The 26,731-nt window shown below is 39.5% G+C and overlaps 1 protein-coding gene across 3 annotated transcripts in view; it reads right to left on the bottom strand.

Annotated features, from left to right (window-relative positions):
* Positions 1 to 26,731, bottom strand: part of RSPRY1 (ring finger and SPRY domain containing 1) — a 53,138-nt gene that overhangs the window by 8,185 nt on the left and 18,222 nt on the right. For all 3 annotated transcript variants that reach the window (XM_054049185.1, XM_054049184.1, XM_054049186.1), the window contains 8 exons: positions 23,704 to 23,756; positions 21,742 to 21,854; positions 17,218 to 17,344; positions 15,304 to 15,362; positions 10,538 to 10,604; positions 9,720 to 9,851; positions 7,378 to 7,493; positions 6,424 to 6,567 (listed from right to left, as the gene is read on the bottom strand). In XM_054049185.1, the coding sequence (XP_053905160.1) occupies positions 6,424 to 6,567; positions 7,378 to 7,493; positions 9,720 to 9,851; positions 10,538 to 10,604; positions 15,304 to 15,362; positions 17,218 to 17,344; positions 21,742 to 21,854; positions 23,704 to 23,756 (811 nt within the window). The remainder of the gene's footprint in view (positions 1 to 6,423; positions 6,568 to 7,377; positions 7,494 to 9,719; positions 9,852 to 10,537; positions 10,605 to 15,303; positions 15,363 to 17,217; positions 17,345 to 21,741; positions 21,855 to 23,703; positions 23,757 to 26,731) is intronic.

Below are 26,731 nucleotides of genomic sequence, written 5' to 3'. Positions count from 1 at the left end.
TGATCAGATTACAGCAGAAATGCTTAAAATACTTGATACCAGCATCCTAACAAAACAGAGAGAGCGGCTAAATGAAGTTTCGGAAAAAGAGAACCCCCCCTCACCAAGAGAAACATGGAATTATTGTCAGAATATTCCAAAAGGATTAATGTTACTGACTGTAACAACTGGAGAGGAGTTACACTACTCTCTGTTGTAGGGAAAGCCTTGTGCAGTGGGATACTAAATTGGATGAAAGCAGCAATGGATGCAGAGCTTAGAGAAGAACAGGCTGGATTCAAGCCCAAGAGATCCTGTGTAGGTCAGATATTCACACCAAGGACCACAGAAGAATATCTAAAAGGGGAAGCTCCCTTCTTCATCGATTTAATTGATTTTCAAGAAGCATTTGATAGCCTGCACTAACATACATTGTGGAACATTGTTCAGTCCTATAGAATCCCAGCTAAAGTCATCAAGACCATGTAGAGATGTGAAGTGCTCTATAAAGGTGAACAATCAGACAGAGTAGTTCACTGTTGGCATGAGTGAAACAAGGCTGCATTGTATCTCCACTGTTTGCCATAGACTGGATAACAAAGAAGTGTATTAACAAAACACAAACACGAGTACAGCATGGCTAGATGGCTAATGCCTAGACGACCTTGACGATATTGTGGTACTGAGCAACACCCCCAAAAGGTTACAAATAAAGAGAGACAACTTGGCAAAAACAGCAAGCCAAGCATGGCTCAAAATTAGTTATGCTAAAACAAATATCCTTGAAAGCCAGATATCAAATGGTAACATCACAACAGAAGTCAAAAAACAGGGTGGATAAAAATCAATGATTAAAAAAAAAAAAGGATTTAAATAGGATTTTTTTTGATAAAATTCTTTGAGAAAAAACCTATCTAGAGAGAGTTTTAATTAAGATACATGATAGCTCAAAGATCGGGATTATAAATTCTAATTCTATAGTATGAGACAATATATTCATGTAACGTTTAAGAAAAGTTTTGTAAATTAGTTCCAATAGTTCATGGATTAGTGACCCAATTTTATGCAGTTCCAGGGGGTTCTGTTTAGATTTACGGTAATCTTTCTATCTACCCAATCAGTGCTCAGTCTAGAAGATACCATCAGAGAGGATTAGTTTTGCAATTCTCAGACTGTGGATTTGTGTCTCCAGAGATAACAGGCTTGTTAACGGCAAAAATGTTTTTAAATACACCTCTACCCCGATATAACGCGACCCGATATAACACAAATTCGAATATAAACGCAGTAAAGCAGTGCTCCGGGGAGGGGGGATGGGGGGGGCTGCACACTCCAGCAGATCAAAGCAAGTTCGATATAACGCATTTTCACCTATAACGCAGTAAGATTTTTTGGCTCCCAAGGACAGCATTATATCGGGGTAGAGGTGTACATACATACATACTATATAGAGGTGAGAAATAACCCTATTGTCCCTCTGCAAATTTGTGTACACACAGTCAATCCCTTACCTCTCTTTGAAAGTGCAAAGTTTCAAAAAGTTCAATGAATAGAAGATTGTTGGGCGTGGAATAGATCTGGACAAGGAGAAGTCTGGAGATAAATGCGAGAAGGGAAGGACATGAAGTAGAAACTATTTGAGCAGCATATTCCAGAAGTCTTGAGGTCTTTCTGAGTGTAGCCTTCATTGATTTGAGAGCTACCATACCATTCTCTCACTAGAAGGAAAAACCTATAATGGCAGCAGGCTGTCAAAGAGTCCCAGTTTGGGAATAAGAACCATTCAAGAAAGATATGTTTGTTGATGATATTTTAAAGAAAGTCACACCAATGAACTGGTGGGTCACTTAAGCACTTGGATTCAGAGACTCTTGAAGTGATCATCTCACTTTTAACAGCAGTAGCTTCTTCTGCCGGTGTAGAAAGAATATTTTCTTCCTTTGGACTAATTCATTCCAAATTGAGAAATCGTTTGGGACCTGAAAAAGTAGGAAAGCTTGTTTTTCTTTTCCAGATTATGAACAAACAGGAAAATGAAGGTGAAGACGACTGAGTTAGCTGCAGAAGCCAATATTTTAAGTTTCTCATGTTGACCTGGCTGACAGTCTAATTTTTTTTTTTTTTTTTTTTTTTTTTTAAATATTTCATTTATATGGGGGAAGGGATAGCTCAGTGGTTTGAGCACTGGCCTGCTAAACCCAGGGTTGTGAGTTCAATCCTTGAGGGGGCCACTTAGGGATCTGGGGCAAAAATCAGTACTTGGTCCTAGTAGTGAAGGCAGGGGGCTGGACTCGATCACCTTTCGGGGTCCCTTCCAGTTCTATGAGATAATAACATATGGAGATGAAATTGTTTAACTAAAAATAGTTTTAAGAAAAACAATCCTGATTTTAAAAATCTTGAATATTTAACTAAATTCAAAAATGCATATGCTTGTTTTGTTAAAATAATATATGTTTGCTGTTGAAGAAAAAAATCCAGAATACATAACGTTGTTGTTTTAGTTAAATAAAACAATTTAAAATATCTGTCTGGTGATGTTCTCCTCCTAATACAGCATGGCAAGAAAATCATCCAAATATTAATGATTAACCTGTTGAATTGGAGATAGTTCACCTCCCAGTGACTTCATAAATATCTGCTTCAATTACCTTTGATGAAATAACCAATCATTCATTTTCTGATATAGCTCTAAAAACTAATCTGAAAAGTTTTCAAAATAAATCACTTTAAAAATGTATAGTGTGTACCTTCTAAAAATGAAACCTACATCTATCTCTGGAAGTTGTGAAGTATATGTATTAAGGTTATAACAACCAACAAAAATGCACTTTTATGTAGAAATCCATGATTCAATTGAGTCTTCCTGACTAGTGATTTAAATCATGATTTAAATCAAATCCACCCTGGTCAAAAATATCAAGAAGAGCAACTCATCTACTGGGTAGTACCATATTAGTTAACGGATACCTCAAGAAGGAAGTGACATCAAGGATAGGAAAGACATCCACAGTATTTAGTGAACTTAACAACGTATGGCAATCAAAGATATTCAGCACCAGAACAAAACTGACAATTTTCAATTCAAACGTAATCTTGGTGCTAACATAGGGCTGCAAGAACTGGAGATCTGCTAAAAGGTTAGAAAACTAGATTCATTCAAAAGTAAGTGCCTACAAAAGATTCTGGACATTGGTTGGAAAGACTTCATCACCAGCGAAGAAAAGTCACCAACCAGGAGCAAATTGCTCCGGAATCAGAAGGCACTGCTGGACATATCTGGGTCATGTACTTTGGATGCCAATGCACAGACTCCAACATGAAACTGTCAAATGGAGACCAAATGGTGTGAGGACGTGAGGGCACCTATGAGACTTCTTAAGAACGCACCCCTTAGCAGGGAGGGTAAACTAGTCCATCTCAACAATACAGAGCCAACAGAAGCAGCAGCAAATGACAGACAGCAATAGAAGAGACTGGTTTCCGCCCGGTGCGCCAACATTGGTGCAGGAAGGATGTAAAAAGCACGTTCCACATACACAAAGAGCATGTGTCTACCTGATAAGCCTGGCTGGCATAATTTGAGGTGAAGATGGTGGGGAGGTTTTTTTTATTATTATTATTAATATAAATAAACACACAGCCCTAACCCCCATTTCTAAGATAAATTAAAATCTGCTAAACAGAAAATACCAGAAATATCCAATCAAGGGAAAAATAAAGTGTAGTAAAGCAAACTTCTAACCCTTAAATAGAGACATTATCTCAATTCTCCCTACTTAGAGATTCCTCACAGGACGCACATCAGACAGAAAAAAAAACAAAAAAAAAAACTAACCCCCAAACTGTCAAGCTACTTATGGTGAGTGGGAAAAATCTTTTAAGCCTCTTATAGTTTAAGGGCTGGTGGGTTGCTGTTCCATTTCACAAACGGTTTCCATTACAGTCAGTGTTGACAACTTCTGGTATTCAAGACAGGCTTGCAATTTTTTACATTTCTTTTGCAATACTGTGCAGTAGGCAAGGGGCCATATTTAGAGAGGATGTAATCGGATGTGTAAATTATATGCCAACAAGGGGAAGTAACTTACATGAATGAATGTAAGGGAGAGGATAGCAGGAAGAGTAACTAATGGGGGCAGGGAATCTACTTTATCTTATTCTTTCTTACACCGTCCTGTTAGCTGCTTTTCTCGCTATATCCTTCTCTTCCGTTCCCTTGGCACTTACCAACCTACATTCATCAACACTGACATCTACATCACATCACAGGATTTGGTCTATGACGTACATCAGGTTTTGGAATAATTTTTTTTCTACAAAAGCTGGAACTGAGCAGTTTTAACTCTGGTCATTCTTGTATCAGAACATAAAAAAAACAAAAACAGAACTCCACACAAGCTGCCCCCTTATCTTAAAGTATTAAGACGACCAGAGAAATGACTATGGTAATATGAAAAATTTTCACAAATTTCAGGATTCTGACTGGATAGCAAGCAGATCTGTTGCCTGCTGACTTTACCAAGGAATCGGCTTCTACTACGTGATACGCCTGTTAGCTCTGCAGAGCCAACGCAATAGAGGAGACCTGGATTATTTTTCTGGCTCGTGCACAAACAGAATGGTCAACTAAGGACCTTACCCTGTGCCCACCCAAGTCAATGGTAAAATGCTAACTGGCCTCAGAGGCAACAGGATAGGCCTATACATTTCCATTGCAGAACTATTAATAGTGATATGGGCGAGCCAGAAAGTTGGATTTTCAGATGCCGGGTGAGGTTGCAAAGGTAACAATTATAAAAGCCATCCTTATTTGTAAGCAGAACACACTTGCTATGAAAAGCGTTGTGACAGATTCCATTAAAAAAGAAAAAAGCAGAATAGAAGGAACTTTAACAGTAGTGTTCAGGTGGAGAATACAAATCAGGCAACTCTGAAAACAAGGCTTCCATGGCAACCTTTACACTACCTCCTTCTTGCCTGAGTACACCTGAGTTTACAACAGCCTGAAAATTTACAAACCAAGATACACACACAAAACCAACCAAAAACAAAAAAGCCACATCACAAAGGCATTTGCCTTTACTGTGAAGACACAATGGCCTTTGCTGTGATGATCATAAAAAAACCCCCCAAAACCTTTTATTCCCCCATAAAACTTGTCACAGGTAAATAGAATTTTGCAAGGCAGATTGAGTAACTAGATGTGACTGGCAAGGCACCTGCTTGAAATGAAGAATGAAACCACCAGTATTAATGCTAATGAGGTCACCAAGTGACATTTATGCTGTTCTGTGCTACTCTCGATCTGTGCCTCAGGTAGTTTTCGTGTCTGTATGAATTTATTTTTGGAGAGCAGGGAAAGAACATTTGGCATGCTATTTCCACATATGTACTCTTTCCATCAGAACTTAGTCTTTCCTGCCATAAACAGGGAGAACTTCCAATTCCTTGCCAGACTGAAAAATGAAGTGTTAGCATTTCAGAACAGGCCAGGTGCGATTTGCTCCTCTCTAGTAAAAGAACAGGCAAACTCTTTATATTGGCATTGTTCACTAGGATTCATCCAGGTAGGGAAATGGAAAAAAAATCCTACTCACGTTTCTGTTATTATTTGAACTAGCCCACGATCACAGACTTTGACCAGTTAATGCATGCAACTGCAGAGTATTTTTTAAAAAGCGACATACATACAAGCACTAGGAATTTGTTGTGTCAAATACTAACTGAACAGAGCAGGTGTGAGCAAACAGAACACACCAGAGGGAGCTTATGGAAGGGGTCTTGAGAAAGACAAAGTTAGATTGGCAAAATAGTTTAATATGCAACCCAGTTTAATCCTTGCTTTCTTGACTAAAAATACAACAGTATGATTACCATCCCCACATTCAAAGATATTAAACTATCCCGAGCGGACGGTTTCATGTAGATTAGAGGCCATTTAATTTCTAGTCACCAAGTTCGTGAAATAGGAGAAAAAAAAAGTAAGAAAAAACCACCTGACGGCCTAAGTCAAATGAGTGACTAGCATATCAGCTCTTAGTAAGCAGGCGATCACTTCACAAAAACACAGTTGGCAGTAACCGACACCCTTATTTGCAGTTGGAGCAGAGGCCAAGAGTGGAATGGGTCATAAAAATTGAACTACCTTCCTACTGCTCCAGATCAGGGTTGAGGCATGCAACTGTGGGTGAGAAAAGTTCTCACTACTGATGACCGTGCTGTACTTTTGGAGATAAATGTCACTCCAGCACCTTTCAGGAGTTCTAAATTCACTAACTGTAACAGCACAAATGTATGGAAAAAAAATAAGAGGAAGAGGCAATGCATATAAAATATGGACAATTATTTCAATAGGCTATAAAATGCCATTTGTATAGGCACTGTAAGTAAAAAAACCCCTAATATTTAGAGTATCAGCTGTGTGACCTCACATGTACTCACATGATTGAGAAACTTGCTGTCTTTGGTGGCCCATCCTATCTGCATCACGCCTGAAGTAATTACTGTGACTTCATAGTACCAAACCCCAGAATCAACGCAGAACGTACATCGAACACTTTCAAAAGAGGAGGCATCGCATCGAGCCTGAAAAATCAAAGTGGAAAATATATTAGTTGTAATTAGCTGGCAGTCACAAATAATTCTGTCTGGTAGATTTGATAAGTGCCTTACAAGTAAAATTGTAAAAGCACTTAAATTTCCAAACACAATGCAACCCCCTTCACAACAGCAAAGGCTGTATACCTGATAGAAGCTCAGTAAAACTGAACCAAGTTGAATGTAGGTCAGAGAAGAGCAACAGAAGTGATCAGAGGGCTAGTGGAATGGATTCAAAGATTAAAAAAAAAAAAAAATGACCAAGTGGGGAATGATCTAGAACTATCTGATAGGTATAAACATCAAGGAGGGACAGGAATTTAGTGCTCTAGGAATATCTCACTAGCAGTCATGGAACAAAATTAAGAAAAAGAACATTTTGGCTGAATTTCCTGATGGTGAGAGGTACTTTCTCTAAGGAAATGGAATCCCTGTTGCTTTGGGCTTTTAAGATTAGACAGGACAATAGAAAAAACAATAATAGAACAAACAAACAAACACAAACAAAAAATCTACTGTAGGGAACAGTTCTGCACTACATGGGCGAAGGACCAGATGGATCTAAAGAGGGAGTGAAGTTTTACAGTGGTCATTTCTGGTACTAAAAGCAGGTTAGAGACATTACAGTCCACTACCAAAACAGAATTCCTTCACTAGTTTTGTAGAGAGCTCAGAAATACAGACCTGTTGATTCTTTGAAGGGTGAAAAAATGGGAACAAAAAGTGAACGAAATGGTGATCTCTTGTAGCTTTCTTCAAAACAGAATTCTACATTGAAATAATCAAATGACACCCTACCTCCAGTCCACGTGGTGAGATCTTAAGGTATTCGCTGACATCGTTACTATTCAGCATGGCCTTAATATTGGTCAAGTCAACTTTCTCATATGTAAACTGTCTGCCTTCTTTCAAAACTGCAGAAAAAAATTAAATAAAGTGCTATTGCAGGAACAAGTCCAACGAGATTATTTCAATAAATACAAATACACACACACACAGGATCCAATTCAGACTTGGCATACTTTAAAGCAACACAGGCATTATGCAAACTTGAATGCAATATTATTTCTTTACAGTGGCACCCAATGTTTGTTAGAACTATATCCAGAAGCAGGGCATGTCCTGCTTTGAGTACACCTCTACCTCGATAGAACGCTGTCCTCGGGAGCCAAAAAATCTTACCGCGTTATAGGTGAAACCGTGTTATATTGAACTTGCTTTGACCCCGCTGAAGTGTGCAACCCCCCCCCCCCACCCCCCCGAAGCACTGCTTTACCGCGTTATATCCAAATTCTGTGTTATATCGGGTCGCGTTATATTGAGGTAGCGGTGTATTTGAAAAGCACCGAAGGGCTAATTGTGCCTCTCAAGGAACTATGGGTAAGCATTAAGGGCATCAGAATACATACCAAGCTGTGATTCCTTCAGGACACACAAGACACCACCCTGACGGTTAACATGGGTGGAATTTTACTGTGGGAGGAATGGTGCCAGAGCAATAGTGAAAACTCTAAACTTGCTGCTGTCAGCTATTAGGCTAGGTTTTTATGCAGCTGACCTGAGCCAATTAAGGCTGTCTTCCCCCTCCACTTTCAGGCCTTTCCCCACCACTTCCGTGACTGCTAGACCCTCACACAGTGCTCCCACACTGGCTGATCAAATGCTTGAGTTTCATGGCAAGCACAATATTTCAAGTAAAAGCAAGCAGCCCCTGGTGGCATCTTTGTAAAAGCTCATGATCAGTGGAGAGAAGAGAAGCCCAGCTGTGGGATTCCCTAGCATGCTGTTCAACATGGTCTCCTCATATTTGCTTTAACTCAGGGTGGCATTTGCTCCAGCCCTAAGCTATTAGAAGTTATACCGTACACTGGGTTTTGTTAGAAATTCCACCCTGGAAAGCACCCACAATCAGGGCAGGGAAGACACAGGATGCTGGGACTCCACAGAACCAGGAGGCAAGTTGCAGGATAACTGTTGTGCTATGCCATGGAAACTGCTCTGTACCTTTCCCTCCAAATCATTCTCTTTCACACTGGGGAGGAATGGAGAAGCATTTAGCTCAGGGGTTCTCAAACTGGGGGTCAGGACCCCTCAGGGGGTCACAAGGTTATTACATGGGGGGTTGTGAGCTCTCAGCCTCCAAACCCCACTTTTCCGCCAGCATTTATAATGGTGTGAAATATCTAAAAAAAAGTGTTCTTAATTTATAAGGAGGTGCGGTCGCTCTCAGGGGCTTGCTATGTGAAAGGGGTCACCAGTACAAAAGTTTGAGAACGACTGATTTAGCTCGACAGTCTGTAGTCCACGAAAGCTTATGCTCAAATAAATTTGTTAGTCTCTAAGGTGCCACAAGTACTCCTGTTCTTTTTGCGGATCCAGACTAACAGGGCTGTTACTCTGAAACCAACAACCCTGTAATTCATCAGACAGAAGTCTTTTTCAGGGAGTGAAATGTACATCACAGACTCATTACTATATATTTATTGCCATTTGTAACAAAGCACAAGTAGATGCTCGGTTTCAGCATAAGCAAGACAAGCTGCTGCCTGGGGCCAACCAAGTAATTTCATTGTCTCTTCTCCCAGTGGTAGTGAACAAGAGGGGTATGCCTTAAACAAGGCTGGCAGCAGTGTGGGGTCCTTCAGCGAGTCAAAGCTTTGGGCCCACTAGTTATGCCTAGATTAGAATCTAGTCTGTTTAATAAATCACAGGTCATAATCCGGCCTTGTGCAGATGTGGTATTGGTATATCCAAGAATATCACAATGGTTTTCTTTGGGACAAAGTCAGAATACAAGTGCCATCTAGCTATTTTGAGCTTCTTTGCTGAAGCGTCACAGCAGTTACAGAGCAAATAAAGTTGAAGAACTTGAATTTTTAATAATTACATAAGGTTTGCTTTTCAAAAATTCAGGCATGCAAATGCACATGGATTTATGCACCTTATTTCTGTGTGGACACTGGATATCTGCACATACAAATATGACCAGACATACAAAACTATCAGTAAATACTTACACAAAACATGGTATCTGTGCACCATACACACACACACTCTCTCTCTCTCTCTCTCTCTCTCTCAAAAGAGAGCCATCCTGCAAAGAAGCCATAGTGTGAGAATCCTGCTCACACTATACTTACATAGATTGTCTAAACTCCACTGGGCACAGAATCCCACTTGGCGTTTTAAATAGTCTGGATTATCTGTCCATTTCTCTAACAAAACAAGCTGGTCACTAATACAGGATTCAGAAATTGTCATTTTATTTTCACCTGTAATTTAAAAGTGAAAAAAGTAATAGATGTAAACAAGAAACAGTGATTTAAAAGACAAAGGGTAAATATTTTACAAGTACAATATAGAAATATTCTAAATCTCAATATTAAACAAAAAATATAAGAGTTCATGTCCCTTCTCCTGACAGATTAACAGGAAGAAATGCATTATTAAATATTCAGCATTTTACTGTACTAAATCATCTGAGAGCAGGGCTACTAGCTAGGAAAATAATAATTATAGTCTATTAACAAGACATTTTTTTCCAGCCATGGAGAGGCCTTCAAAGGGCTCCTATGCCTCTTCCCATCCCCAAAGCTACATTTGATGGATAGCAGACCCTACGTGGCAATAATCGGAATTATATCTGAGGACAGCACACAGTATAGTGATGGAATTGTGTTCCGCCCATTCTCTTTCCAAGGAGGGTGGGGTCACTAGAGCAACAGGAGTCTCCTCCTGCTAGCACACTTTTCCCTACAGCGATCCCATTCCCTGTCAGCTCAGGTATCACTGATCCTTACGGTGCACTAGGCTTAAGCTACAAGCTGGGAACATCAACATGCTTATTTCCAGTGCATGCACCTGGGACGGCAGATGTGATCAGATGAAGGAAATAACCATTCTGGGGCAACATTAGCTCTGTTGTTTTTACCGTAAGAAGTACTAGGCTAATACTTACTTGTTTGTGCAAACTTTTCCAGTGCTATTAGTGCAAAAAGCATTACCGTCGGATGGGACTGGAAATTCTAAAGACAACGAGAGTATTAAACACGTGCCATAGCTGTGCAAGATCTTTTTGTAGATTTATCTAATATAATGAAAACATTTTCTTAAAACTAGCAGTCAGATTACATTTTCAAGACTCTTCACAAGAGAAAGGCAGAGATGTTATGAGTAAGGCTACGTTTCAGTCATGCCTGGGGCTGCCAGAGCAGCGGCTGGCCCTGGGGCTTTCCCAGCTGCTGGGGTGGTCCTGGGGGCAGCCACACCAGTGCTGTAAAATTCATGGAAGCTGTGACTTTCATGACCTTGGTGAATGATCTGCAGCCTTAATCATGAGCAACAGGCACAGTAGTAGGGGGGAAGTGGGCCATACTAGAAGTACTCACCGGACCTATTTTTCCATGTCACAACAGTTTTAAACCAGTGTAGTCTATCTACAGTAGAACCTCAGAGTTACTAACACCAGAGTTTCAAACTGATCAGTCAATCACATACCTCATTTGGAACCAGAAGTACACAACAGGCAGCAGAAGGGGGAAAAAAGCAAATACAGTACACTACTGTGTTAAACAAACTACTAAAAAAATAAATAAAGACAAAGCAACATATTTCTTCAGCATAATAAAGTTTCAAAGCTGTATTAAGTCACTGTTCAGTTGTAAATTTTTGAAAGAACCACCATAATGTTTTGTTCAGAGTTAGGAACAACCTCCATTCCCAAGGTGTTTGTAACTTTGAGGTTCCACTGTACTTCAGTGGAGTTGCTCCTGATTTACCCTGATGTGTCACTAGCTCTCATTGAGGGCCACTGAATTAAAAAATAATAAAGTTTCTAGCCTCAAATGCTAAGAGTATTTTTGTCAGAAAAACTCATTTTTCTGAATTAAACCTTCAAGATGCCTCATTTTAGTAACCTCAAATTTTGCGAGTTTTTTCCCTTTTAATAGAATTCATGCAAAAGAAATTTCAGATGGAAAGTAGCTATTTGAAATAATTGAAGTGTAGGCTTAACAAAAAGGAAGGCTAGCCTTCAATATGCTCCATAATATAAACAGAAAGTTTTGATCCATACATTATATTATATATTTGACATATAATTTTAAATGTCCTTATCAGGTGTTATGTAGAGTTCTCAGTTTGCCCTTATAGTAATTAACACAAACAAAGGAGATGCTAATAATGATTAACAAGCAGTTTGGCACTATCCCAAGAGAAAGTCTGGTAGACAAAGTAGTTTATTTCTTAATCAAACAAGCACTTTGCTAGCAAGTGAAAGTTTCTTCTAGGTTAGCCATGTGATTTCTTTAGAATTTGGTAAACCGTAGTAATAAGTAATACTTGGCACTTATATAGGTGCTTTTCATTCGTAAAGCTCAAGTGCTTTAAAAAAAGGGTATCATTACCCTCATTCACAGATGTGGAAACTGAGGTACAGAAGTTGAGTGATTTGCTCCAGGTCACGCAGCACATCAATTTAAGAGCTGAGAAGGTCTCCTGAATCTCTGCATGTGGCCAACTGCAGGCCATTCTGCCATGCGGAAAGAGGTGACCCTTCCCACAGGTGAGAGTCAGGAAGCTGAAAATTTGTTAGAACCCTTTGTGGGACGGTCTTAGTAGAACAGTCTGATTTTTTTTTAAAAAAGTAAATTTAGTGTTTGTGAAAGATTAAACAGTATCCTCTGTTCATCCAGAAAACAGACACAGCATGGGCAAGATCCCCCAGATTAATGGGGCAATTTATCTGAACCGTGGGGGAAAGAAGGGAACACCCCTCAAGGATGTCTACCCTGCAGCTAGAAGGGAGCCTCCCAGAGTGGGCAGACAGACTCGCTGGTGGGGCTCGAGCTAGTGCTCAAAAAACAGCAGTGTGGATGCTGTGGTGTGGGCTCTCCAGCCCACCCAACCTCCGAGGTGTGAGAATCTGAGCCACAACGTCCAGACTGCTATTTTTAGCATGCTAGCTTGAGACCACATACACCTGCCTACACCAGTTTCAGAATAAAAGACGAAAACAAAATTTACACGTAAAGTCAAAACAAATAAAACCTATGACAATTCTGCTCTACCCTTCCACTATATCTAATCTGCACAAGTTCCTCATACTCAGTGGTGACATCTGCAAGTAACATGTGTCGAACCAGAGACTTAGGTTGTGAGTCTCCCTTTGAAATGGCAGCTAACACAAGAGATGCTTCATCCAACCTGTAACTGCCTGCTAAATGGCAGGTGTTATTACAGAAAAAAAATAAAACGTGACCCACTGCAATGCTTGGATAAAAAGTTATGTTCAGTTAAAAAGAAGCTATGGTTATATTGTGCCTTTGCTTAAAAACAACCCTCCTCCCCCACGTCTTTGGCTCCATGATAACTAGAAAGGATTCAATGAACTAGCAAGTTCTACAGTTTCCAAAGACATTTGACAAGAAACAGCCACCAAACAGCGATAGACTTGACTAAACTGGCTCCCTTAATATTATGCCAATTACTTGTAATCTTGGTAAGTTATAAGTGCAGAAAACCTTTTGAAATCTTTTATACCTATTATAGTCAGCATTTCCTACAACAGAATCAAATAACTACTGCAAAGTTTCCTACTGTAGTTTGTGCATGTCTAATAATGCTTTCGCTCTTGGGGAAAAAATGGCTATTGAGTTTATTAACTTTCGTGAAGTTTTTCACTATATATAATCTATGGCCCTGATTCTGTCCAATGCACCATTCCTTTTCCACCAGGGGTTCTCAAACTTCATTGCACTGTGACTCCCTTCTGACAACGAAGTTACTACATGACCCCGGGGGAAGGGAGCCCAAGCCCTGCTGCCTCGAGTAGGGGATAGAGGGGGGCTGGAGCCCAAGCCCCGACGTGCCGGGTGGGGGGTGAAGCTCAGGCTTCAACTTCAGTCCCGAGTCCCAGCAAATCTAATGATGGCCCTGACGTCCCCATTAAAATGGAGTCACGACCCACTTTGGGATCCCAACCTACAGTTTGAGAACCGCTGCTTGACACTGTTCAGTGCTTTAGCCCTCTTGTGTCAGGAGTTCTCTCTGTGGAAGGCTTGCATAAGATCCTAAGTTAATCATGTGCTGGAAGCCTCTCCTATATTGGCCATTCACAACAATTCTAAAGCTCTGTTCTTCTAAACTATTTGAAGGTTAGTTTTGCTTTAAGGGGCTTAAACTACCCAACGCCAGTAAATTCAAAGGTCAGGATTAAAATGCTTTTCTTTTAACCCACTGCACTGGTAATGCAATCCGGTGGTATGTCAGATTGCTTTCTGTACCTTCATCTGATGGAATGGTGAGGGACAGACTTTCAATCTTAAACTCACATTTTCTGGAGTTGTTTGGCCAGGCCCTTGATGTTATGTTAATGTTGCTTTTGGATTTAATATAAACGTGATCTGTTCAGTTCTGGGTACCAAGTCCAAAATCCCTAGTATTGCTCCTAGCACGCAATATTCCTCCTCTACTCCAGAGACACCCATCCTTAGTGTTCTGCAACCATGATCACCAGTTACCGATCTGAACTGGCAGGAAGGTACATAAACCAGACTATAAGCCTTCTATCTGAACCGAGGGTTCTTTAGCTTGATTATGGGTTATTGTGCATGTGTCTAGCTGAAACGCAGATAATTTTAGCAGTACAGTACTTTTTGGTGAACAGTTTGCAGAAGTAAGAGCACAACAGAAATTTTAGAAGGAATAAGGGTCACTGCAAGATATCACAGGGCATTAAAGTACAAACTAATGTTCAACTACATCCCTGACCTTTGAATTCACAAGACAGCGACTTTAGTTCAAATCCGTTCTTCACTTTGACCAAAGTGAACGGATTATCTTGTTGTCTAGGAATACAATTGTGTACACCGCAACTTCCATAGCACATTAGTATCGATGTCAGGCTCTGAACGGCACTAAGAATTTTGGAGCAGGGATTCATTTTCTCTAGGTTCTGTGTAGTGCCAGGCACACACTCTGTGCTTCACAATTTAAACAAAACAAAATACTCGCAGTCTTTATTTTCATAGATAGTCCTTCCTTTCTTTTTCATTCTCTCATAGGGCTTGTCTATACTTACCGCGCTGGTTCGGCGGCAGGCAATCGAACTTCTGGGTTCGATTTATCGCGTCTAGTCTGGACGCGATAAATCGAACTCAGAAGTGCTCCCCGTCGACTCCGGTAATCCTGCTCGCCGCGAGGAGTACGCGGAGTCGACGGGGGAGCCTGCCTGCCGCGTCTGGACGGCGGTAAGTTCGAACTAAGGTATGTCGACTTCAGCTACGTTATTCACGTAGCTGAAGTTGCGTACCTTAGTTCGATTTGGGGGTTTAGTGTAGACCAAGCCTAAGTCTTTCACCCCTTCCTTATGAAATGGAATCTTTCTATAGTCTGATGTTAGACTTTCCAACATCAGCCTAAAGTGTTCCAAGTTAGTAAGTCTGTCCTTTATTTTGATTATTTTTAATTTGTATGACTTGGTTTTGTATGGTGAGCTCATGATTGATTTCAGTGAAAAATGCTGTATGTAGAGACAAAGATAGATAAGATCCCACAATTACAAAAACTGATCTTACTGCGCTCTGCTACAAGCCGTTTCATACAAAAAAGAAAAAAAAATTAACAGCAACATTTGCTGAAAAACAAGAACATTTCCCACTTATGCATACAGAAGCAATTAAGACGCGAGAGCAGCCGAGAATGCTACTGTGCTTGGATACTTACCAAGCTCTGCAGTAAATATTCCAGTATTCCTGGGCTGAGTAAGCCTATACTTGCAGGACCTGCAAGAACACTAAAAATGAAATGCATGTATGGGAACTGCCGCATTATCTTTCTACATCAATTAAAGTTTACCAAGAGAGGCATTTTGACCCTGAAAAGGACCTTGCATTTACAAAAAGAAATTAAAGTAGTACCCAGGGCTATGTTTTTGCACATAAGCAAAAAATGTACACTCTACTGTATGCTTAATTTATGCATGCAGTTACTATGAATGTGCTCAGAAATGCAGTGTCCTGGATCTACCTTCCCTTTCTAGGCACAAATACTCATGTGCATGTGCCACAGCTGTACCTGTAAAAAGAAGAACAGGAGTACTTGTGGCACCTTAGAGACTAACAAATTTATTAGAGCATAAGCTTTCGTGGACTACAGCCCACTTCTTCGGATGCATCCGAAGTACTCCTGTTCTTCTTTTTGCGGATACAGACTAACACGGCTGTTACTCTGAAAGCTGTACCTGTGTAGTTCTAATTATCTTCAGTATTACTATAAAGACACCTGTCACCTTGATATCTGATAACACTTGTGCCTACATATTTTTGAAAACAGTCCCCAATGTATATTTATGTAAAGCAGGTAGTTTCTCGGACATTTTGTATTAATAAATCAAGGTTAAAAAGATCAGCTCCCTCAATCACTGGCACAAAATGAGTAATGCCCACAGGATCAAGTACTGCCAGCTTGATGCCTAGTCACCCAATCTGCGATTGGCATTGTGGCAACCGACCAATTAAAAATGCCCAGGAACGCTATCTGCTTAAGGTAGTGTAGTAGAAGGAAGGGCATTCTGCTTCATAAAATCCATGAACTGTGACAAATTGGTACACACACAAAAGCACTATTATAAAACAGCATTGACCCCATCACTGCCTGGATTTCTAGAGAAGCATCTGCTCTCACCTAACCAAATGGAAATGGTCAACTAACATAGGGTCTTATTTTGACTTATGGTATCGAGAGGGTGGCAAGGAGGAGGAATTGTCGTTATTTCAAATATCTACATCAAAAGTCACTATTCGCGTAGGACCTACACAAAAATGTTTTATGCTCTTTAGTGCGGTCTCTGAAGCAATAATTAAATGCTATTTTTAAAACTGTGCTCATATCAACAGTGGGGCACAAACTAGGAATTTTAAAAGGACATGTTAATTTCAAGCACCCCTAGAAAGAAAAAATTATAGTTGCCAAATGGGGCAACAATCAGAAGGGAATGGAAATGTCACTTTCAGCTTCAGGCAGGGCATTATAAATAAGTGGAGAATAAAGAGACCCATAAAAACAAAAGTCACTTTTAAAAAAGTAAATTCTCAGTGTCCTTTTAAATAAATAATGTAGCTGAAGAGCATTTGCTTAAGGTAACTACAACAGAACAACCTTTGTCTGTGGAATGACAGCGGAAAGAACATCCATCATCCTTCCATTCATTCTCTTTAATAAGAATAATTGATCCTTTATCATCTTGCCTACTGGCTAATGTGTTCCCAGAAATTCTCTCATCCACCCAGGTTAGGCCTGTAAAAACGTTAGCATTGGTAATTGCATCATCAAGGCTGTGTGTCAGGAAATCTTACTTTGCAAATACTTGAAATATATACATGTGTGGATTGAGGTTTTATTTGATAAATCAAATATTTAGGGAGTTCAGTGTAGTAAAATCCAAGTTCAGAGCCAAGCTGTTTGCTGGTTACTGAAATTAAGCCTTATCAATATGGAGATTTGGTCTGAGCTGGGAGACAAGATCTCTCCTTGTTCCAAAACGCGACATCAGTTCTACAAAGTCAGCTCTGAACGTTGCTATGCTGTGACACTACAGAAAACCCAAAGTTAAGCTTTCAGACTGTTCCTTCTGCTTACCTGCTAGTTTCTCAGCCAAACAGCCCAGTACTGCAGTTGTGTTACGATGTTTGGCAGGGTGACAGGAATCCTGGCAGGCAACCGCTCCATTTAAATTTAATATTTCAGTTAATTTCTGCAATGCATCCTAAAATAAAGACAGAATGCTATTTAACATTATAGGAATTACGGAACACATTGTTTTCCACTCAGTCATTCAATACAACTCAATGACTCTGCTTCAATATCAACGCTGACAGGATAATATTATAGATGCCAAGTGATAGTTTCTGTTTTAAAGCAGACCAGAAGTTAAATTTATCTTAAAGAGTTACATTAATTCATTGGTTACTGCCAAATGAGCCACAGTATGTCCGAATGCTCAAAAGTGATGTGCTGCCAACTGTATGAGAAATATTAACGTTTCCTTAACTTCAATGGATCAGTAAGATAGATGGCAGAAAACAGGGAGGACTGCCACCAAAGTGGTTTAATCTGTTCCAAATATCCTGATGCTATTCAAAAAAAGTTGATTGTGTTATACAATTGAAAATACAGTAAAAAAATGATTTGAGCAGAACAAAAATGGAGATAGCATAGTTTTGTAAAGTGGACTCAGGGGCTGTTTCTGACTCTAAAACCACACCATCTCTCTCTCTCATGGCATATCCTGCTTATACTCACTGTGCTAGTCTTTTAAACAAGAATGAAAGACTAGCAGAAACCTATGTTGAGCCTTCGTTTCCTCTGGCTATTAATATAGGATTAAATTCGGAGTAAATCTAGAGTAACCCCCACCAATTTCAATGGAGTTACACCAGTGTAATTCCAAATTCAGTACAAAAATTGTTCCACAAATGGTTCCAAACTGCAACTCCAGATTCATCTCAATCCCTCTATCCTCGTGCCTTTAGGAAAGTTTCAGTTGAGCCAATTCAGACCCCAGCTTCACAACTAAGCCCAACATTTAATTAAAACAAAAACAACTCTCCACACTGAAGTTATCAGCAGGGCATTTGGACAAGATTAGTGTAACAGTTTATAAAGTTTGATGTTTATATGCTTTTTGGGTCAGATTCTGATCCAGATTTAAACCAGTTCAACATGCAAAAAATCTGATCTTTGATGGAAGTTACAGGGAAATGTAATTGTGTTCCCAAAAGAACAGCTGCAAACAGAACTAATACATAGGGCTGACAACGCGCAAAGAGCATAGAAAAGAAAGAAAGAATAACCAGCAATGATTGAGGAAGGGACTTGAGGTGAAAAAGTACAACTAAACTTAGAATAAGGATGACATTCTCAGACATGGCCTTTAGTCAATCTTAGTGAAACTACAGTAGAACCTCAAAGTTACAAACTGACCGGTCAACCACAGAACTCATTTGGGACCAGAAGTGCGCAATCAGGCCGCAGCAGAGACAAAAAAAAGTGCAAATACAGTAAAGTACTGTGTTAAATGTAAACTACTAAAAAAAATAAAGAGAAAGTTTAAAAAAAAAGATTTGACAAGGTAAGGAAACAGATTGTTTCATTTAAATTAAGATGGTTAAAGCAGCATTTTTCTTCTGCATAGTAAAGTTTCAAAGCTGTATTAAGTCAATGTTCAGTTGTAAACTTTTGAAAGAACAACCTGAGATGGTGCCCCCCACAAGGCTTTATGGAATATGCTTATGAATGTATATGTGACATAACTGGAATATGTTTTAGGCTACATACGCCATGGAACATATCTATGTAAAGGTTATGATCTACTGAATATATTCATCCTATTTGTATCCATGTGTCATTTTTGTATTCGAAGTTATGACTATTGGCTGTGTACAGGCTTGATTTTAACTAGCCTAGCGGAGCATTTGGTCAGCTTCTTGAGAAAAGTGCAAATTAAGTGCCCAGTCAAAAACCACTTAAGGCAACAATGAACTTGAAGATGCCAATCCACATCTGAGCCTTCCCAGGAATGTGGCTTGGCTGGTAAAAACTGAGCCATGCATGGACATGTGGCTTGCCCATATGACTCCAAAACTCCATCTTGGAGCTGGACTTTGCATAGGAGAGAGGAGGGGGTCTCCACCCACAAGAGAAAGTCTACTTAAACCCCTGGGAGACCCCTCCATTTGGTCTTCAGCTGGCTAAAGAGATAGCCTCTCCACCCCCAAGGATACCTGAAAGAAACTGGAACAAAGGACAGTAATTACAGGGGGTGTGAGTGATTGCTGGACCCAGACTAGCAGGAGACTAGTCTGTAAAAGGAAGCTTACTGGAACTGGTGAGGTTATATCTGTATTCAGTTTTCTTAGACATAGACTTGCGCGTTCTATTTTATTTTACTTGGTAATTCGCTTTGTTCTGTCTGTTACTACTTGGAACCACTTAAATCCTACTTTCTGTATTTAATAAATCACTTTTTACTTATTAATTAACTCAGAGTATGTATTAATACCTGGGGGCGGGGAAGGCAAACAGCTGTGCCTCTCTCTGCTATAGAGGGCGAACAATTTGAGTTTACCCTGTATGCGCTTTATATAGAGTAAAACAGATTTATTTCTGTTTAGACTCCATTGGGAGTTGGGCATCTGAGTATTAAAGACAGGAACACTTCTGTGAGCTGCTTTCAGTTACGTCTGCAACTTTGGGGCACGTGGTTCAGACCCTGGGTCTGTGTTGGAGCAGACTGGCGTGTCTGGCTCAACAAGACAGGGTGCTGGAGTCCCAGGCTGGCAGGGAAAGCAGGGGCAGAAATAGTCTTGGCACATCAGTTGGCAGCCCCAAGGGGGTTTCTGTGATCCAAGCCGTCACACAACCATAACTTTTTTTCTGAGTTACAAACACCTCGGGAATAGAGGTTGCTTGCAACTGTACTAACATTAACTGTTTTGACTTTTTTCTTCTTTTTTTAGACTCTATTCCACAGAATTGCCAATGCAAGCATAAACAAATAAAGAAAGATTGAAGTTAAACATCAAAAAGCTAACGTGGCTTTAGGTTGACTCTCTATGGAAAACTGTAGCTTTCCAAAAGTTGGGAATACTGACTTGATAATCCTGCAAAAGTCTTCAATTTATCCAGAACAGGTAAAGGTTGGATAACAGCACTGCAAGCTTCCCCCCGTGCACACGAACCTGAACGTAGGAGACTGAGGGGTTTCTCAAGGGTGAGAAGATAGAGAATAAGCTATGTCCCACTTAGGTCAGCCTTTTCAAAATTGGATGCCTAAAAACTAATGCCCTTGAAAACCAGACCATTTAGAAGTACTGAGCAAGTCATTGGAAACTGGGGCATTTTATACCTCTGAAAAACCAAGCCACTAATTTGCTTAACATCAAGCACCCACATTTGAAAGATTTGGTGTTAATACTTGGCCTCTCCTTTGAGAGCAACAACAAAAGGGCTGTTTAGTGCCAACTGTAACGGCAGGTTTGTTTTTAAATCTGGAACTGGCTGAGATCATGTCTTATTTCAGTCTACCTGGCAGACTCATGGTATTGACTTTCTCACTACTAACTGAGGCAGACTGGAACCACTAACCACAGAAGAAAGAGGCTCCTTATCCAGTTACAGTATGTGATCAACTCTTGAGCCATCAGCTACTCAGTTTATAATTTTATTTAAGAGCCAATGAATTAGAAACTTCCCAATCTCTCACCCTGTAGCAATGTACAGTAAAAATTAAAGTTGGCACAGTAACAAGTGTAATACTAATGGAAGTTGCAGCAATGCCAGTGTCAGAAAGAGTTCATACCAAAACAGAGATTTAAAAGGCCTTTAAAATAACATACTGCCCAATCACGTGAGGTGCTGTACTCCCACTACATTCGATGGGATCTGCGGATGCTGAGTACCTCACGGGATTGGGACCCAATAACATCATTTCATTTCAGTTTTTAAAATGCAAAAAGCTAAATGACTGACTTCTATTTGTAGTAAAATACAATGTATCCAGTTGTGAACACACACCTGGCCATTCATTTTAATCTTACTTTAAGTAAAGAGATCCAAAAGTCAGTATGCAGCAAACAAAAGCTTTTTTTAACAGTTACAATACTGATCCATTTATGGCTAAAATGTGTAAGCTAAAGAGAAAAAAAAGCGTTCTGTCTTATACATAGATAAGTTAGGAGGAATTCAACACTGACACAAAGAAGTGCTGGTTTAAAACATGAAGAGTAGGTGGTAAAGCAGCTGAATTTGCACTGATTTGGCCTTCACTGGGCATGTCCAAGGAGTAATACACCAAGAGGGCAGAAGGAGAGCATAGTGGCAAAAGCAACTAACAAAAGAAACCTCCCTACTCTCCCTCCAAGCACAAACTATTTTTCACTCTCTTCTCACCATTTTTTCCTGAAACACTTCTACCATCAAATAGCCCATTGAATGCCAGATCCTTGAAAGTGACCCTATTTTATAAATAACATCTGTTTTTAGCCAACTGACACTCAGGACACAGTTTACATCACTGGTGAAAGCAGCCCAGAGACTTCCATGGGAGTGGCAACCACACCAGACTGAAGTTTGGCCACAGAACGCATGCATTATTTAACTTACTTTTGTTGGCAGTGGACACTCATCCAGTAGTAATGTTATAACAGCTGGCCCCAATGGATCTTCTAATGGAATAACTCTAATTAAAGATTGGACAACTTCCAGCCAGCCTTCATCTGTCAACCACAAAACAGAAGCAACTCTCAGAAAATGGTACTGCTATTTAAAATTGAAATAGAAGTGTTCAAAACATGCTGGTCTATATCTATCTATCTATATAAAAATATATAAAATAAAATAAAAAAAAAAATCACACTTCAGTAGCATTTTAAAAAAAAAGTGACCCTACTGAACTCATCCGAATGTCAGATTTTAATGGGTATTATTAAAGGTGCAGTTAACCATACACATTGTAGATCTATGGAATTTTAATTTGTAATATGCTGAAGGCTTTTATTTTGGAGAGAACATAAATTTCTATAATTGCCAGGGTAATGCTAGACAGAACATTTTAAAATGTTCAGGGAAACAATTCTGCCAATTGCAAGCACCTGGATCTTGATTTGTTACATACGAATTGGTTCTGGGAGTTAAGTGAGCAATGCCCACTCCTGCTGTTAAACAAGCATTTACACTTACTGCCCTGCTTCAGACCAGATTCAGCACGGCTTACTCCCTGTGAAATCCCATTGACCTCAATGGGACTGCCGGGAGCATAAGTCAATTCTGATGTTGACTTTCCATTGGTGCTTATGAAAAGCATTTTCAGAAATTCTCACCAATTCATATATACGAACCAGGATTTCCATTTACAAGTAAGCAAAGGTAAATATTACATAAATTTAAAGAATTATTTACAAAAAATGCATCAATCTAGATGTTCAAGACAAAGTAACAAGAATATGGTCATTGGAAGATTTGGGTATGCAAGAAATAAGGGATGGGCCTATAATTTTTCCCAGAAGCAAAGAAAATACAGAAGATGATGGGTTTTATCTGAAAATGACCAAATGACTAAAAGGAGATAAGAGAGGCTTAGTTTTTTCAAAGGGCAAGAGTGTATGGACCATGCAGGAGTTCCAGTCAGTGCCTTGGTAAAGTTTTAGTGGTATTTGCATGTTGCCTTGAGGACATATTTTGCTCACCAATCAAAGTTTCATGACCACTGTCTGAACAGGTTCAGTATTTTCTTCAAGACTTGTCTACAAACTAAAGCCATGCTCACACATACACTTACTGCACCGCATGCTAGGGTGTGAACCAATGTGCCACATAGTGACTGTCCATGCGGATCCTGCTGATGCACACAAAAAGCTCCCTAGTGTGCTTTGAGATACGCAGATTTATACACAAGCTTACCATGCAGCAAGCGTATGTGTCGACATGCCCTCAGGCACGCTGGGCCCAATCCTCAGCTCTTTGTGCAAACTAGCCTCCATCCAAGTTGATGGGTGTTTTGGATCCACAAGGAATGTAGTACCAGGTCTAATATGGTGCAATCTTGCAGGGGACGTTGCATACTAAGCGACAGGAACAGACTCTGTGCCAGCACAGCTCAGCATCTAGAGTGTGTTTAGGGACAGGGTGAGGACACGGCCACTAGATCTGGGATTGCTGCTACTAGACCTGCACTAACCCCTACGTGAGGAGAAGGGTTGCAGTCACTATCCAAGCACAGGGGCTGGAAGTGTGGCAACCCACTTCCTGTATGTGGATAAATTCCATCCCTTCACAAAAGTCCTGCGTACCTCATTGTAGAAAGCCTGTTAATTGAGTTTATAGCTGTCAGCTGGCTGATTTTGCACAGTTCATTTAGTAAATTTAACACAATTAGAAAGTGCATCTTACACTAATACGATGAGCTCAGTGAAATTATGAAGTACAGTCACTATTTCAATAATGAACACAAATTGCTAGAATTACTGGATATAACATGTAATGCAGCCATATGTTTCTCTTTAGAAGGAAGATATTTCTCTGCCTCTGGCAATTGCAACTAAAATACTGAACAAAATGCGTTAATACCTGTTTCTGCCATTTCATGTAATGTTATCATTGAATAAGGAGGTTCCTGGTCACTGAAAGACAAATATTACATTGGTCAAAGTTGCTGTACCACCATCACCACCATATACTTAGAATAAAGATCTGTGAACAGATGTGTACTGGAGTCATCTCTATGAAAAAAGTTACACAGACTGTAAACCTCTAATGCTCTATTTGGATCTGAAATAGAAATGTGTATTGACTTGTACTCTGGCTCAAAGTTAACTTTTGCATTTCCTGAATAGCTGATGAACAAAATATACAGTGATCTACATCTGCATGTTTAAGATCTAGAGCCCCTAAAGTTTAATACTATACATTGTAAAGTGTTCCTGAAAACATGTAGTAAGAGATACTGTACTTCAGAGTGCATAAACACAATGAAGAATAGACCGAGAGAAAGAGACATTGAAGAAGATTAAATGGATGTCCTCCTCCTCCCCCCCCCCCGAAAATCTCTACAAAACAAAACAAAAACAGGTAGGTGTAGGCGTAGGTGTGTGTGTCAAACAATCCACAAAAAGAACAGGAGTACTTGTGGCACCTTAGAGACTAACAAATTTATTAGAGCATAAGCTTTCGTGGACGCATCCGAAGAAGTGGGCTGTAGTCCATGAAAGCTTATGCTCTAATAAATTTGTTAGTCTCTAAGGTGCCACAAGTACTCCTGTTCTTTTTGCGGATACAGACTAACACGGCTGCTACTCTGAAAACAATCCACAGTGTCTCTACAAACTTCAGTGTATTATCAAGAGCAGCAGAAAATAGGCCTGTCAGAGGGATCTTGTGAGAACAAACTGAAAATATTTAACCCCACCTTCCCTTCTCCTTCCTCCCCCAAAATCTAGCAAGTGTTCAGCTAGTGAAATCTTAAGAAATACAAAACAACTTAGAAGTAGAAATAGAAAAGAGATGGAAAGTCTAACAATACAAGATATTGGAATATTGTAAACAAATGGTAAAAGAAAACTTAGGACTCATGGGAAAGAAAGGCAATGAAAACAGGGAAAGCTCAAAGGATGTCATAGATGCCTCTGATTCATCTGTTCCAGGGAAGCAGCACAGGATTTATCAGAGATTTAGAACCAGCAGGTGAAGAATGAGGAGTTGTTCATGCAATAGTGGAAAGAGTTATGAAAGGGTGAAAGGGCACTTCAAAAGATAAGAAGGAAGTTAGATAAGCTGGAAGGAAACGATCAACAGCCTGAGATACAGAAAAGATAGCAAAAGGCAGTATGGTATTAAGTGAGAATTGTTTTTCCACCGAGAAGTTAAGAATTTTTAGACAAGTCACTATCACATCAGGATTCCGTGATCTCAGGCAACATTAAACAAAGTTTCACATTAGAAGTTAATTCCATCCTTAAGTGTCCTACAAGGGAGTTTTGCTCAAGAAAATAAAGTAACAAGATGCATTTTCAATGCCCTAAAACAAAGATTAGATAAAAATGAGGACTCAAGGACAAAATGTTATTAACGAGGCATCAGAGGGATTGATGTTGAGATCCCAACTTTATTCTACCCCCAACAGCTATGTCCCATGGCAAATTTTACTCATCTGTACTCCTCACACAATGGGGGCTGTACCCATGTAACAGAGTAAAACTGCAGCTCAACAACAATACCTAGTACTTCTATAGCAATTCTCATCGCCTGAGTGCTTCACAGACATTACTTGTTCAAGGCTAAAGAGGGAATCTGTGGCAATGCCAGTTTTAGACTAAGGAATTCCTCGCTGCGAGTCCTGGGCGTCAGCAATCTCTATAATTTAATGTAGTCTCATCTACCATGTCTGTGTGAACTGACATTAAATACAGTTGGATTAAAAATAAAAATATAAAAAGACTGATTAAAAAGGGTGCAGCTAGCATACCTTAAAAATCACAGAAGGCGGTTTAAATTACCTATGAAGAATTGCAGCATAAAATTTAACAGCATTAGGTTTCCAAATCAAAACGAACGGTGAAATTGGTCTTTTTCTTACAAGAAAAGGCTGTATTTCCTGTTGAACGTTTTTAAGTTTAAAATCTAGGTTACCACAAAAAATTAACATGATATTAAAGTATTTTGAAGCAAATCTGAACAAGCTGCTACACATAAAACCTTAAAACCAGATTGAAAAGAAAGATAATCATCACTAACGGAAAAGGTGGAACTACGTTGAAATCTGAATTAACCTCAAGAGAAAAGATATAAAGATAGACGGCTCAGAGAAATAAAATGCAGAAGTAAATGATGGGGAAAAAAAAAAAAAAGGTTATTTGGCTCTGCAGGTGTTCGGATTCAGTTTTCTGGGCTAGTTTACAAGGCACAAGAGACAATGTATAAACTTCAGAAAATATATAAATCAAGTCATTTTAGTGCCATTAGTTCTCTCACTATGTGCAACTGCTTGCCCATTATCTTTTTATTCCATTCCTTTATACTTAGTTCTTCATACGAGGGCCCCATGGACACTTTTCCATTTCTGTCCTCCCTGCAGCACAATGCTTTTTTATGAGCATGTACCGTATATATTCTCTGGAAGTCTGTTACTGTGTTGTTTTCACACAGTGGAGATGCTCAGAGCAACCGGCAGAGGAAGTGGGACTTTCCTTCCATGATGTTCTTTCAATTTACATTAACAGTAAAAACACATTTCTAGCATTTTCATTTTACTCTTCCTTGTCTGTAGTAGACATTTTAATTTTCCAAACATTGTTCCCTCCACCATACATCCTTCCCCGTGTTTGGGATGAAAAGGAAAATCAACATATTTTTGTTTACTACTTCATTTGCGCAACACCACCTTCCACCACTGCGCTTTTTAATTCTTCATTCTTGTATAGACTGGAGGTACCCCGAAAAAAAAAAAAACTAAAACAAAAAACACAGTTTCTTACAGTGTTTTTTGGAGAGAATGTTGGATTTTATTTCAAAAGCTAATGTTAAAAATCTGCAAAAGAATGTCCATTGTGGATCATGATATAAAGGATAAATCATATGTGGAATAATTAAATAGTCCATT

Source organism: Malaclemys terrapin, chromosome 14 (genome assembly GCF_027887155.1).
Source record: "Malaclemys terrapin pileata isolate rMalTer1 chromosome 14, rMalTer1.hap1, whole genome shotgun sequence".
NCBI classification, from domain to species: domain Eukaryota; kingdom Metazoa; phylum Chordata; order Testudines; family Emydidae; genus Malaclemys; species Malaclemys terrapin.
This window is presented reverse-complemented; position numbering and strand designations above follow the sequence as displayed.